The sequence below is a fragment of the Drosophila sechellia genome, chromosome 3R (genome assembly GCF_004382195.2).
Source record: "Drosophila sechellia strain sech25 chromosome 3R, ASM438219v1, whole genome shotgun sequence".
Classification (NCBI taxonomy): domain Eukaryota; kingdom Metazoa; phylum Arthropoda; class Insecta; order Diptera; family Drosophilidae; genus Drosophila; species Drosophila sechellia.
The window spans coordinates 19,149,796-19,163,790 of NC_045952.1; the positions used below are offsets into that span (position 1 = coordinate 19,149,796).

The following is a 13,995-nucleotide window of genomic DNA, read 5'->3' on the forward strand; positions in this document are numbered from 1 at the left end:
GTTGGCCAACCCACATACCTAGCTATCTACTGAAAGTAGAACTTTGGTCACCTCACCACTCTTAACCAATTCGACCTTGACAATGCCACCCATCCAATGCCAATCTAACCGAAATGTGGCTGTCAAAAGTGAAGCCACAAATGGCAGTGTGTGTGAGTGTGCTGGCTTTTGGGTTTGAGCTGTAGTAATTAAATAAAATATTAACCAAAAGAAACCCGACATTCCTCTTGGCCGAGATTCTGGGTGATTCTGTCTGGGTGAGCTACGACGGTTCGCCTTGATGAGTTTGTCGGTGGCAAACATATGTTGGCCCACACAAAGACACACAGCATCTGCTGCTGCTGCATCAGAAACTGGCATTAAATCCATGCCAAATGCGCAACAAGGCAAATAGTCAAGGCAAGCAAATTATGAAAAAAGCAACCAAGAAATGAAAGTCCAAAATGAGCAAAAGAAAAAAAAAGAAAAAAAAAAGAAAACGGACGACGTTAATGTGGCAAAAGCTTTGCTGGCAGCGAGAGGAAATGTACAAGTTTTTCTTTTACCATTATTTTCTTCTTTTTTTTTGCGCCCCCAAACACAGATGTTGCATTTGAAGGTCATCGTCGTCATCTGTGGCAAGGCGAGCGTGTGACGTCATGGCCATGCTAATGCAAAACGGTCACCGAAGGGCGTGATTCTTGAGGGCGTGTTTTTGCGGCGTTGTCAAAGCACTTTTCATATGCGTAACTTTGCTTTTTCATGCTAATGCAATTTACCTGCATTGCCCGAAAATGCAAGGTACATGTTGCAACAAAAAGTGCAGCATGCTTTAAGTCGCTTCTTGATTAGCAAAAGCCCTGCTCTCGAATTAGCGTCTATCCTTATTTTAGCCTTGCCCGCAGCGCTTTCATTTCAGCAGCTGCATTTTGTCATTTACATTTCGTTTTGTTCTTATTTTTAGGCTGGATTTTCCTCGCTTTTCCTGCCCGTTTTTGGAACAGGTCCAAGAATTGTTTATGATTTTCCCAGGAGCTCAGTTTCCAATTACAGTCCTTCTGTTCATTTTCATACATAATTCTACTTACTGTTGCTGAAACAGACGCATTGATGGTGAAATAGCATCTGCCGTTCGAGATCTGCTACTACTACTTGAGATTTTAGTGACCCGCGCGTTAATATTACGCATACGCCTCGTTGCACCACAGACTCTGCAGACTCTGGTGATAAGTAAGCCACATCTATGACACACTTACGTTCACACTTTTTAAGTGAACTGCTCTTTGGGGGCGACACGCTTTTAATGCATTTCCTGCACAAGCTGGCTGGAATGTCCTGGCAAAGCAATCGCACTAGAGGCACACACACATATCCACGGGCAACGATATCCTTTAGAGAGCAACAGCAAAAGCGACGAGCTCATTTCGTGTCACAGATTTTTGTTTATTTACCGGTTTAAACAGTGCTTCATCTTCTTATTTCTTTCCCTTTCGTTTGCTCTTGCCGCTCGAGGCAGGATTTAAGGGGAACCTTCGTGCACGTGAGACCAAATGTTGCACTTCGTTGTATACACGTGATTGTCTGCGTATGTGTGCGTGTCTCATTTAAATGCAACATCCTTGCTGTATGCAAATAAAGCGCCATAATCATGCATCACATGAAGGTACATATACCTATGTGTACCCTTTGAGAAAAATAGCTTATACTTAGGCGCCAAATTGAGCTGCTCGAAAAAGTTGAATTGCTGTGAAGCCAAAATTTATTGGCTTAGATTTTCACTTTCCCCAATTTCAGATTGCAGATCAGTAGAAATAAAGTGGCAATCCAATTTCTCACCATTTTACGAAAATCAATAAACGACTCAAATAATTGACTAGCATTTGCACTTTTCCGCTACATAATTTAGCAAAGCAACTTCCCCATTATAATTTGACTTTAATTAATTTCACACAAAAGCACAAACTTCTTGCACAAATTCCAGAAAATTTCTGCAGGGCAGTCCACTGCGGTTTGTAGTTCAAACAATTGGCCAAGTTAACTTGGTCTTGGCCTACTGCTTCTCACAAAAGTTTCCATTGTAAATCAAATGGACTTCAAGAGCAAGTTTTTCGGCCAAATTAACATTCCCATAACAAATTAGAGTCAAAGAATTGTTAAGCTCGGTTTGTTGACCACCCTCGTGTTTATTTTCCAAAACTAATTAATGTGTTTAACTAAAATGGTTAAAGGGAAAATGCATGTTAACTTGGATAAATTTATTCGTTTACAAATATTTAAAATATATCAATGGCTTAAATCTCAGTTTATGGGTCAAAAGGAGGCGACCATAGGTAACCAAAGCTAAATATGTATGCAACTTGCAAAGCAACAAAGGAAAGCCGCACTAACTTTCACTCTTACACAGTGTCGCTTACAATTTCCAGAGCCTTGGGACCCTCAATTTCAGTCTGGTCTATAAATGGGGCTGGGTTTTGGGGGCGGTACTGAGCTGTGAGTCAGTCAAAGTCGCCGAAGGACATGGCGAGAAGAAAACAAGGTGCTGTGGCTGCTGCCATTGACGTAAACACAGCAGGAGCTGCATTATTTTGTAAGAGAGAGCAGGTTTAAGGACATGTAAACACATGTAGCACGACACATCCAGCAGAGCGATGGCCGAATAAAAATAACAACCCAACTCGAACTATAAATTCACGTCTTTATTGTTTTTGTTTTTATTGCCAGTTTTGTGTAACTACTTTAAGAGCCAACCAGTTAGCCAGCAAACCCGGCTATAATTGTATAACAACTCTTGCAGTTTCAGTTACCCATATGCTATCGCATGCATGATGTATTTTTTGGCTGGTTATTGCTGTGAAACCTACGAAATGGCAAAAAGTGGCAGCAGACCAGAAGCTACGAAGCGTTTGCTACAAACTGCTTAGCATGAAGGATAAAAAATTAAATGGTGCCACAAGTCTGTTGAATGCGGACAGGGTGTAAAATTACAAAGCACACCAATTAAATAGAGCTTACCACTAAGAATCTTAAGTAACAAATATATTAACAAATGTGCTAGATGTGCTCAGCGAATTTTACTTAGAAAATTAAACATAAGCTTAGAAAATAAATATTTTTATTAATATTTAGTAAGGTAAAAGTATACATTCATCTGTTCCCACCCACTGCACTTTAAATATATCCACTCTCCACTTTAAATATTTACTTAATTATAAATATTCGATGCCTTTTGTGCTGGATTCCAGTTACATATATCCGTTTTACTTATTCAATAGTCATTCGTCTGCTAACAAAGCGCTTTAGAGCCTGTATAAATTCAGACACGTCATCGATACTAATTCAATAAACAATGCACAATGTTTGCCATTGTTTCGCTGGCCGTGTGTTTCCCTCAGCAAATCCCAAAAATAAACTAGAGAGAAAAATGTAAATTTCGTAAAACGAGCAAACAGTCAAACATCGATGTTACAAATCAGCATATTCGATGAGCCGGGGTAAACAACTTTGAGTGGATGCCATTCGATTTTCGATTTGAATTTATCATATTTGTTGGCGATGTGTAGGTGCCGTGTATATCGCTTTGCATAAATTTCGCTTGCTGTTTTGCATGTGACAAATGCCGAAAAGCCCGAAAAAGTGTGCTACAGTTTATTGAAAGCCTTATTATGCCGCTCACCGAAGCGAAATAGTAGATGATGATGCGTCGTGTGTTTTTATCATGTCGCTGTTTGTATTGCTAATGGAAGACAAACGTTATCGCCACATCCGAGTTTGTTCAGCATTCCTTTCGACAAACGCCGCCGGCGACAAACAAAACACAAATAAATTGTATTAGTTTGGCGTTTTGTTAACCCAAAATTCAATTTGCATGTTGTGCATGATACACGTCGGTCTTTTTTTTTTTATATATATATGTAAGTTGAACTTTTTCAAACACAATGAAAACCTGTCGCACTGATCCGCTGCTTTTCTAGTTAATGCGCCGCTATTATCTGGCGAAATAGCCAAAAAATGCTGGCCAAATATTTACATGGCGCACTGCCATTTTGTTGGCTCACTCGAGTCAACAGCAAAATGCCAGCGTTGTGGTGCCTCAGGAATTCAGCCGGAGACAAATTGCTCAAAATTGGATGCAAAGGCAAACAGAGCAGTGGAGATCTGTCCATGACTGTCATCCGGTATTCCTTCGCTCCGCCTCTGACCACCCATGCCACATGGCCAACAATGGGAAATATGAGGAATGGTTTTGGTATGCCATGGCTTCTCCTCGGAGTTCCCTGCTGCATGGTTGCCTTCAATTAATTACCCAACATTGACCGCACAAATGGAACAAAAGTGAGAGAAAATCATTAGCCCTGTCCAAATGGGTTACAATTAATTTCTCCGCTTAACAGAAACCCCATGATTAGCCCTCGTTGTAAAATGAAGACAGGTGATTAAGACATTACAGCTTGTTTCAATTAGATAAGCCTGTCATGTGATTACTACACAATTGCACAGCTAACTAATTGCACATATTTTTCTCTTTCGTAATTGAAAGAAGTTAAATCTGCAAGTATTTTATCTAAAGTATAAATTAGTTTTCAAGCAAGCAATCCTTTGATCCTGTAAGTATATCTTTAGAACTTACCTTTTAAAGACTTAAAGTCTTGGAGCAATCCCTTGGATGCAATCCGTGTGAGCGCCGTTTTTGGGCCACAGCTTCGACATCAAAGCGAATGCGGCTTATACTTTATGGCCTGTTTTTTTGCTCTGCCTTATATATAAATACATTTACATGTTCCTTTTTTTTGGTGCGTGAGTAGCGTCAAATACACACACATGTTGGCCAGATGGACCCAGAGGGCCAAGTGCCCGGTGGGGTAAGCAAATATTTTCTTGATTTTTCGCTTCGCTTTTCCAGCGTTTTTGCTCGGCAAGCTTGATTCACGTCTATTTTCCAACTCGTTGGGGCCGAAAGTCGTCATCATTACCTTTAAGAGGGTAATCCTGCCACGCGTGTGTTTATGGCTGTTTTGTGTAATTAGCCAGGCTGCTTGAGAATCGCCCTGATTCAGGTGCCCTGAAATGGGATTGTGCCCCCATTTGGGGCAAGTTTAATTGCGAAGCGCAATCAAATTAGTCGACTATCGTGTTTTATGAAGTTATTACAAATGTTTTCGCCAATTAAAACTAATATCCAGATGAAAGTAGGGTAATCAAATAATTTACAGCGGCGAGGTGTGAGACCAACTTTTGTTTAAGTAATTTGTTGTAAGCATTTTAAACTGGCTTTAAGCTGGCAACTCTTGGCTAAAACCAAGAGCCACGTAACTAGGCTCATATTTACCCGACTCACTCCTCAGCTCCGGGCACATATCATGCCCTGTTGTATATTCCCTGAGAAAATATAAAACTAAAATAATAAATGACGAGCACGTGACTCGACATTTGCGTTGTCTGTCATCTTTTTTGTTGGCCAAAAATCCGCCCGACGGCAGAGTGACGCTGTTCGAGTTTTAAAATCAGCTGGGAGCACTTTTTGTCAGGATTTTTAAAGGCGCAGCTTTGTTTTTTTCAATGATTTACAGATGTATATAAGATCTTGAAGTTGACATATACGTAGGCGTACGGAAAATAAGTCAAATTGAAGAAGCTGAAAATTGTGATTTGAGTGAACTGCTTAAGTAATTGCAATGGAAGTGACAAAACCCTCGCAATGACAGCGCAATGCAATAATTCACCAAATCGGCGTAAATTCAATTTATTGAATGCCACCAAGCCGAGGCAAATCAATTTGCCATCGACTGGAAAGCCAAAGAAGCTGAATGAACTGACCAAAATGTTCGGTCGTTGAATTTATTTGCTGTCTGCGAGACGAGGCTTCAGTTCACAGTTCGCAGTTCTCAGAGCCAGACACATTGGCAAACTAATTTTATAATTTATTTATCGACTGGTTTCATTTGAAATTTATTGCGCCGGGTTCCGGGACATCTCCACTTCTCCACTCCATTTGCATTGGCGATTGAGTTGGATACCGAGATTGAGAGTCGCTCGACTCCGATGTCCAGTGTCTCTAATGAATTTTTAAGCTACCAACTAGCCGCACACAATTCAATTATTTGATTTCGTTTCTATTATTCTGTTTTTTTCCCGAATGCAGCACAGAACAGCAGCAAAGGACTGGAATTTAATTTGTGTCCGAGGTTCAAACCGTTGCCGGCAATCTGTCAGTTGGTAGACGGGCCCAGGGCAAAAGTCACCAGGACCAGCAAATGGCCTTAATAATGAAAACGGACAGTCCGACAATGGGAAATGGTATGGTATGGCATGGTGAAAGTAAGAGTGAAAGTGGCTATGGCAATGGCAGTGGCAGTGAAAGGAACAATGGCTGCTTGGAATTGTCGAAATTGAATTTCACACCTCTGTGCACAGGATCAGGATAATATGCTGGCCGGGCGCTTTGTTTAGAGGGTGCTACTAAATGGAGCCGCCAAAAAGACCACTGCATTGTTGTCCGTATACCAAAATGATGATGATGATGATAATGATGATTTATATCATAATAATAATGATCATAGGCGATTGCCAAGGTAACAAAAGGCCTGATATAATGTTAGCACACGGTGCAATGCGAACAAAGCATCCTGCGGTCACAACAACAATTGCCCACTTTCCCAGCACATGGGTCTACATGGCGTATTGGTTATATTTCCGCGCCGCAGAGCAAACTATAACTTCACATGCCTGAAAGCACATTTTTCGCATAAAATAGCCTCTTTCAGGATTCTTTCATGGCGCTCACCTGGATAAAGAAGCCACGATTGACTGGCAGCGAAGGTAGTAAAAATGAATGGTTTACTGCAGCACGAGGTCACTAGTTGGTAAGTTTATATCTACAACAGTCATGTATTTTCTCATCTTAAGATAAACTCATATTGAAAAGGATATTCTAGACACTGTGAAACTCATACAATCGCAAGAGCATCTAAATTTCGATATTAGCATAAATTAGCATAGGTATCTACTGTCCTACTTTTTCTAAATTTATAATTAGATAGAATAAATAAGAGATTTTTCGATTCGTGCTGCTTTTGTTTTATGTTTTCTGCGTAGTCAGTTAAACAAACATGAATTCTTTGTGAAAATGGCGCCAAGTTAACCCAAAAGCCGAGTTCTCGCTAAAAGACGACAAATCTACCATGAATTATTCCAGCGTAAATAATTCAAGTGGTAATTCGTATTTTTTCCCCATCGTCTGGAATTGAAGAACAATCCTTGTTGCTGTTTATTTTTCGGTGGCTTGAGGTTACGGTGGCTTTGTCTTTTTGCCATTTGCCTTCGGTTTGCTGCTGCTCGTGCGTCCTTCGCTCTTGTCCCTTATGGCACATTATGTTCCGGTTGTCTTTTGGCTGCCACTCGTATTTGTTTGTCCTCCTGCACACAATTTGTTTCCCTTTCATTGATTCCCTTTGTTTCGAATATATATAAATATATACACAATATATACCTACAAGTACTTCAGGTTAATGCGCCACTTGAACTTTGAATTGCTGTTTCAAATTGTTGGGCGATTGAGTCATTCACAAAGTTACCAAAGCTGAAGAAGTTTTTCCCTCTATTTACAAGTGCTTAAGGCGTCTTAACAGAAAAGTTAAGTGTATATTCAAATTTCAATTTAGCGCAGCTATAATATGTAGCATTTAAATATTTTAAGCTTTTGTACCAACCTGGCCAAAAGAGTCACCTGACTCTGCAATCAAAATTTATACGCCAAAATGTGAAAGGTGCAAGCCAACCTTCTGGCCAAAAAAAGGGGGTTTTTCCAGGATGTATCGCATCGGCTATTAATAACAATTCTGGCATGGTCGACGGCATAAATTCACCGGAGCCAAGTCGCAATGGCCAAAACTGTGTCGCCGTTGTGGGAGTTAGTTGGCCAGCCGCAGAGCGGCCCAAAGCGAATAACTAACAGCTTTCGGTTTGAGCCCAGATCCAGTCGGAGCGGTGCCATCTACAGGACCAATACCACTGGGAGGATCAGGTGCTGGAGGAGCTGGTACCTCAGCCGCAGGCCCAGTTTGTGGCCATGTCAAGACCGGAGGGGCTGGCGAAAATGTGAGGATGACCGGAAATGGGCTAAAAGTGTTGCAGGAAACTGAAAATGTGTAAATGTATATATTTTTTTTTGCATATAAATACGAGCACAAGAAAATGCAACATGGATAAGGGATAACGGACGGGTTCAGGTTATGGCCACCAGCAGGATCTTGTCCTTTAAGCCAGCCCGCATTTTGGGTTCGCCAAAGGGTTATTCACAAAAACGTACAATGAATGCGGATGAATGAATACAATGTGAATTCGAATTGAAGCTGCACCACTGCAGTTTTAAGCTTACATCAATCGTATATATAAGTATAAATATATTTTGTAAACGTTGTTTTCTCGGCTCAAATTCCTTGGATTCCCTTGACACCATAACGCGGCAATTTAAATATGAATAATGCAATCGCATCTAGTGAATCGATTCGCACAAATGGCACCGGCAATAAAAAATTCGAATTTTTGTTCCCGCACGTAAACAAATCATTTCGTGTGATACCTGAAACAAAAAATGGCATCACTTTTTTGCATATACCATCGCTGGTCGGTCATAATAAGTGTGCCGACATCTGTTTCATATGGAACGACATCGAATGATAGGAATACTTTCGTAAACACAAGCACCCGACTGACGGACGTCCTGCAAGGACACACACTCACATCCAGGATATTGCCCAGATTTGTACATGGATCTATGTGTGTCCTTCGCTTGTTATATGCTAATCCAAACATTGGGGCAACATTTGTGTTTGACAGCATGCCGCCACCGATGATGAGCCACTCACTGACCAGAAGGAAAAGCTGCGAGGCACTGAGAACCTGGACAAACAGGACAATCTCTGCTGCGTTTCGGATCCTGGCTATGATAAATTGTTGCTCTCGCCGGACTGACATATTTTTCGGGGTCTTAAGCAGGCAGTGAAAACAAAAGCTACCAAAATTCGTTAACCTTGAGACGGTCAGTCAAAGGATGTGCCGGTGGGGAAAACTATATATGTGTGTATACAGAGCGTACAGAGTGAGGCGAAAGTTTGGACATGGTTGGGCTTATGGGGCATTAATAATGCACAGGCAACGGAGAGAAGAAGCAGGAGGAGTAGGTCCTAGGCGTGACCACAGCCTCCTCCTCCTCCGGTGTCCGGTGGAGGACGAGATGCCTTGATTTATTCCTTTATAATATTCTTAAAGTGTCCTGCGGGTCGCGCACATAAATTGAGGCAAAGCCCATCCGCCACTGCAGTCGCCATATTTCGCAGCCCCGGCTTTCATTTGGTCCTGTTGGTCCTGGTCGTCCCCTTAGATTATATTTTTGTTTTATTTTATTTCACTTTTTTTTTTGGTCTGCCTCGGAATTTTTGGCATGCTGCCAGAGCTTCGCCCTGACATCGCTTGTAATTTCTGTCGCTTTTGCGAGTTTATTAAAAATATAAAAATGCAATGAAATAAAAAGCGCGCAATGTGAACATCAATAACGCGAAATGGACTATATAATATCGGTGCCGTTTGCAATGTCCGTCTGCTGACAGTGCAAATATATACAATATACTGGGTAAACAGTTTGTAGTTTGTTGGCTTTCAATTCGAAGTGTTGTAATATTTGTTCATTGCTGAAGGCTATCGACGCGAAATTGATATGTTTTGGGTTGTTCAATTATGCCAGAGCCAGCCCAGCTCCGCTGCACTGCATCCATAAAATATTAATCAGAGCATAATCCCTTCGTGGCAAAATGTAGGTTGACATTTTAAAATGCAATATACTTTTAGTCTGTCATGTCGGAGTGACATTTAGCAACCGAAAACGCATCTGCTGCCAGGACGAAAATGTCGCAGTTGAGCCCGAAAAACCGCAGGCCGAAAAAACCACCAATGGTTTTCGACTGTCAGCAAAAGCGTTTTTTAAACAACGCCCGAAAATTGCCAAATAAATTCGGCTTACAGGCTACACGGCCCAGCCGAATCGAACATCGAATCGCACATAAATAGTGGCCAAAATGTTTGCTACCAGGACATCAGAACGGGTATGAATGTGGTTGCCGCTTTCAAATTGGCCGGGTGAAAAAAATAAAAAGGGAGTGTGCGTTAAATTTGCTTAAAATGAAGACTAATTGGAATTTCGTGTTGCCAGCATGGCTTCCCCCACAGTCACATTTTCCAGCCTCCCATTCTTCTCTTCATCTTCTCTGCGGCTGGCAAACGTGTTTAGGGGCAATGTCAACTACTTACAGCCCGGCCGGCAGCCCCAAATGTGCCTGTGCCTGTTCCTTCCCTGCACCATGACGGCTTTCACACTTTGAACCCAATAAAGGCGTCAACATTCGCCATTTTGCGTTTGCAGAGCCCGGCTATCCTGCCAAAAAAAGAAAATAGGAAGGAAAAAAAGTAAGACGGGGCCGAGTGTCGTCACAAAAGTAGACTTTTTCCTTGGCTTCCTTGGAGCCTTGGATGTGGCACTGATTATAAATTTTATTTACACAGGCGTCGAGCATCGGGAATTCGCGTTTTTGGTCCGTATAACAAAATTGTCTACAAATTGCGGGGGGCCAAGCGAAGCTGAGTTACTTATGCAAGGGACAACAGCAAATTGTGTGTGCGTTAACTGGGTTTATAGTTACTGGCCTCGGCTCAGTGGTTGGTTTTTAGTGGGACAGTGTGACAGGATGGCAGTTTTATGTCTTCAACTCAGAGGTGAGGAAAAGGAAATAAACTAGGTTACTTCCTAACTTTTCTTGCATCACACACACTTCGTTTAATACCTTAAAGCAAACGATTGCATTTTTGGATTTTATTTACAAAATAATTTATATTTATTACAAGCATAATTACTTTTATCAAGCGCACGTCCTGATCGACATTACCGAATAAGCTTATTAGTGCTATTCGAATAGACATGAATAATTGTTTATGAATAGGAATGTTTCGACTACTTTCCCTCCAGCATGGCAATGCAATCGCAAACCTTGCTCAACAGTGTGCCATTGTTAACGATCGCCTGGTTCTTTTGCAACTCAAACAGACTGTGCACATCACGCTGCTCGAATGCGGAATCTACGGCTTCGTTAAATAGGCTATCGAAAAGAAAGTTGTGCTTCAGTTAAAGGGATAGGCATAAGCATATAAGGCTACTCACTTTGCTCGCATATACCAGATGACACGGCGATTGTCCCGACACCTTGGTATATACTTTCGCGCCTCCATTACATTGTCCTGTTTTAAGCACACCTCGACAAAGGGATCGTAGCCAATGGGGCTCTTTTTACTTTTGGCTAACTTATCCAACTCCTCCCACTTGTGTTGACTAGAAAGTGTGAGGATTCGCAGCCACCAGAACCGTCGATCGGGCACTTTAAAATCGCTTCTGATTCGCCCTGCCTCTTTCAGTTCGCCGATCAGCAGCAATTCCTGAATGGTCTCATGTATTGATAAGCCGTTTACACTAACATTGTACTTGGTGCTTAGAGTCTTTTGCAGCTTGATCAATCGGCTGGTATCCGCACAAAGCTCCGCTTCCAACGTGCAACGGCCCTGGGCATAGGCGTTCCCAATCATCGAAAGATTCGACTCCAATCCTTCAGTTTCAATGGCATTCTGGAAGTGATACTCAGCGATTGCCTTTTGGTCATCCTCGGTGTTGTAAATGCCATAGAGTCCAGCTCTGTTGGATTCCCGCATTATCTTTTTGTATATGTTTAGAGCCAGTGGATGGTCCCTAATAGTCATCTAGAATTAGTATTAAATTTTTAGATCATTAAACACGTTTATTCAAAGAGTAAGCAAATGACTTACGTGCAAATTGGACAGCATCATGTGCATTTTCATCTCCAGGAGCACTTGCGTTATCAACTCTGTATCGCCGGACTGTGTGGCACTGCCCACCGCCCGATCAAACTTGCGCATCTTCAGCAGTAGTGGTACGTGTAGCGAAGCACGCGACTCGAGCTCTAGCAGCTTAATGGCTAGGTCATCTCGTCCAGCTTGATGCGCCTTTGACGCAATATTGCAGAACGAAATTCCCTCGACCGACGGATTCTTGAACTTTTCAGTTATTTTACGCGCCACTTCAGTATCATCTTAAAATAAAAAGTTGATTACTATCAGTTCTAAGGACAAAAAGACAATAACTCACTGGGATCATTCATCACTTTATGGTAAGCCCAGTGTTCCAAGATCCAGGATTCGGGCAGATTTAAATGCTTGGCCACTTGTATCGCAATGGCATAGTGTTTGCGGAATACCAAACGACTGAGTATTACCTCGGTATTAAGATGTGAGAATCTGAAATAAAAGTATTGATGAAATCAATAATAAAATTTTACTGTTAAACGATGCTTACTGTTTGAAGGTGATGGGCATGGCAATTCGCTCATGCCGCAAGGTATTAAGAACCCTCAGTATTCGCATAATTCGCATATATTCATCGGGATTGTGGTTTCGAATAAAGCCTTTGCCAAAGTAGGCCGTCTGAAAGAAATGGAGAGGTTAAAAGAAATATAAGAAATTGATTACTATCTTACCCTGAGCAAGCTCTTTTGAGTTTCCGGACAAAACTCATATGAAGCCGCCTCAATACATTCGGACACTGCCAGATCGATCTTTTCCCGACACATGCTGAGATACTCATCCGACTTGTAGGACTTCTCCTCAAACTTTTTCTGCGCCTCAAAGAGATAACTAGCCGGTTCCTGGCTGTTCACTGCAAATATGTTCTCAACGCATTTTGGAAGGCGCTGTATTATCTCATGCGAACTTTGAGTAATTATGCGAACGCCATCCATTTCAGCCACAAGGAACATCACCGGATCGTAGGGAAAGTCACTGCGATCAGCGTTGCGATTTACAATTAAGAGGTATGATGGATATGAAATGACCACCGCATCCGCCTCGCTGTTGTCAGAGTTCATGATCCACTCCATTTGTAGGGGCATATCTTTCCGTCCGGTGTCGAATTCACAATACTTTTGCCGCATATCTACGCTGCCCAGCCAAAGAAGACCGGTGTTGGTGTACAGGGCCAGGTGCTGGTGGTTGTACGACATAGATATCTTTATGATTCTCTCGTGCGGTTTCTCAAAGAGATTGGCGGTAATAGTTCCCACAGTTTCGCCTGGAAACAGCTTTATGACCTCTCGATCTCTTCCCAGCAGACAGTAGCTGTTGCGTCCCTCGCTTACGATCTCCCAGCAAGAACAGTTTATGCTGGAATCTGTTGAGCAATGACATAATATTCTTTTAGGATTTCAATGGATATTGATTTTCTTACTGGGAATATCCGGCAGCTTTCTTTCAGTCTTGCTGCTGTTCTGTTTGAGAAAAACCCGACCGGATGTGGTCATTACAGCCACTCCTGTGCCAGCTGAGGACTGGAACACCTTGCCTTCCACAATCTTTGTGACACTGGCCTCATCGCCGATGCTGTAGGACTCCTTTTCCCGACCAAACATGTCGTACACAAAGACGGTGGCGTTCTCCTGGATGCAGATAAGCTCTTCCATGTCTGACCAGCCCATTGCAATAAGTTTGCCATGGTTCCACTGCGATTTAAATACTTTAGATAATATCTCTTACTTTTGGAAAACTCACCAATATGTGACCCATTTCCCTGCCGGTGGTGTCAAAGATGCGAATCATTGGTCTGGCGGTACCCTTAACCGGCACCAATTTCGTGGGATCACGCGTGACCGCCAGTGGTCCTCCATAGGGAGCCACTTCCACCCACATATACTCCAAGTCCAGGTCCAGCGGCCAATCGGGCGTAGCCAGTTCCACTTTTCTGTGAATGGGAATAATGGGCGTATCCTTCAGTTGGTTTGTATGGAACGGATGGATTGGGAATTACCCACCTGTAGTAGTCCGGTCGCACCTTGAACCACTCTCCCGTATTGTACATGATAGGCATGTTGTCTGAATTCTTAGTTCCTTATTTTAATTGAAAAATATTAG

The 13,995-nt window shown here is 42.1% G+C and overlaps 1 protein-coding gene across 1 annotated transcript; it reads right to left on the minus strand.

Annotated features, from left to right (window-relative positions):
* Positions 1-10,825: 10,825 nt before the first annotated feature.
* On the minus strand, positions 10,826-13,951 carry LOC6607139 (vacuolar protein sorting-associated protein 16 homolog). The gene is made up of 9 exons (XM_002031889.2): positions 13,896-13,951; positions 13,636-13,825; positions 13,316-13,586; positions 12,570-13,258; positions 12,389-12,516; positions 12,182-12,330; positions 11,842-12,125; positions 11,186-11,775; positions 10,826-11,123 (listed from the first exon to the last, which is right to left on the minus strand). The coding sequence occupies exons 1-9, from the start codon at positions 13,949-13,951 to the stop codon at positions 10,979-10,981; spliced, it is 2,502 nt and encodes an 833-aa protein (XP_002031925.1). The 3' UTR covers positions 10,826-10,978.
* Positions 13,952-13,995: the final 44 nt, after the last annotated feature.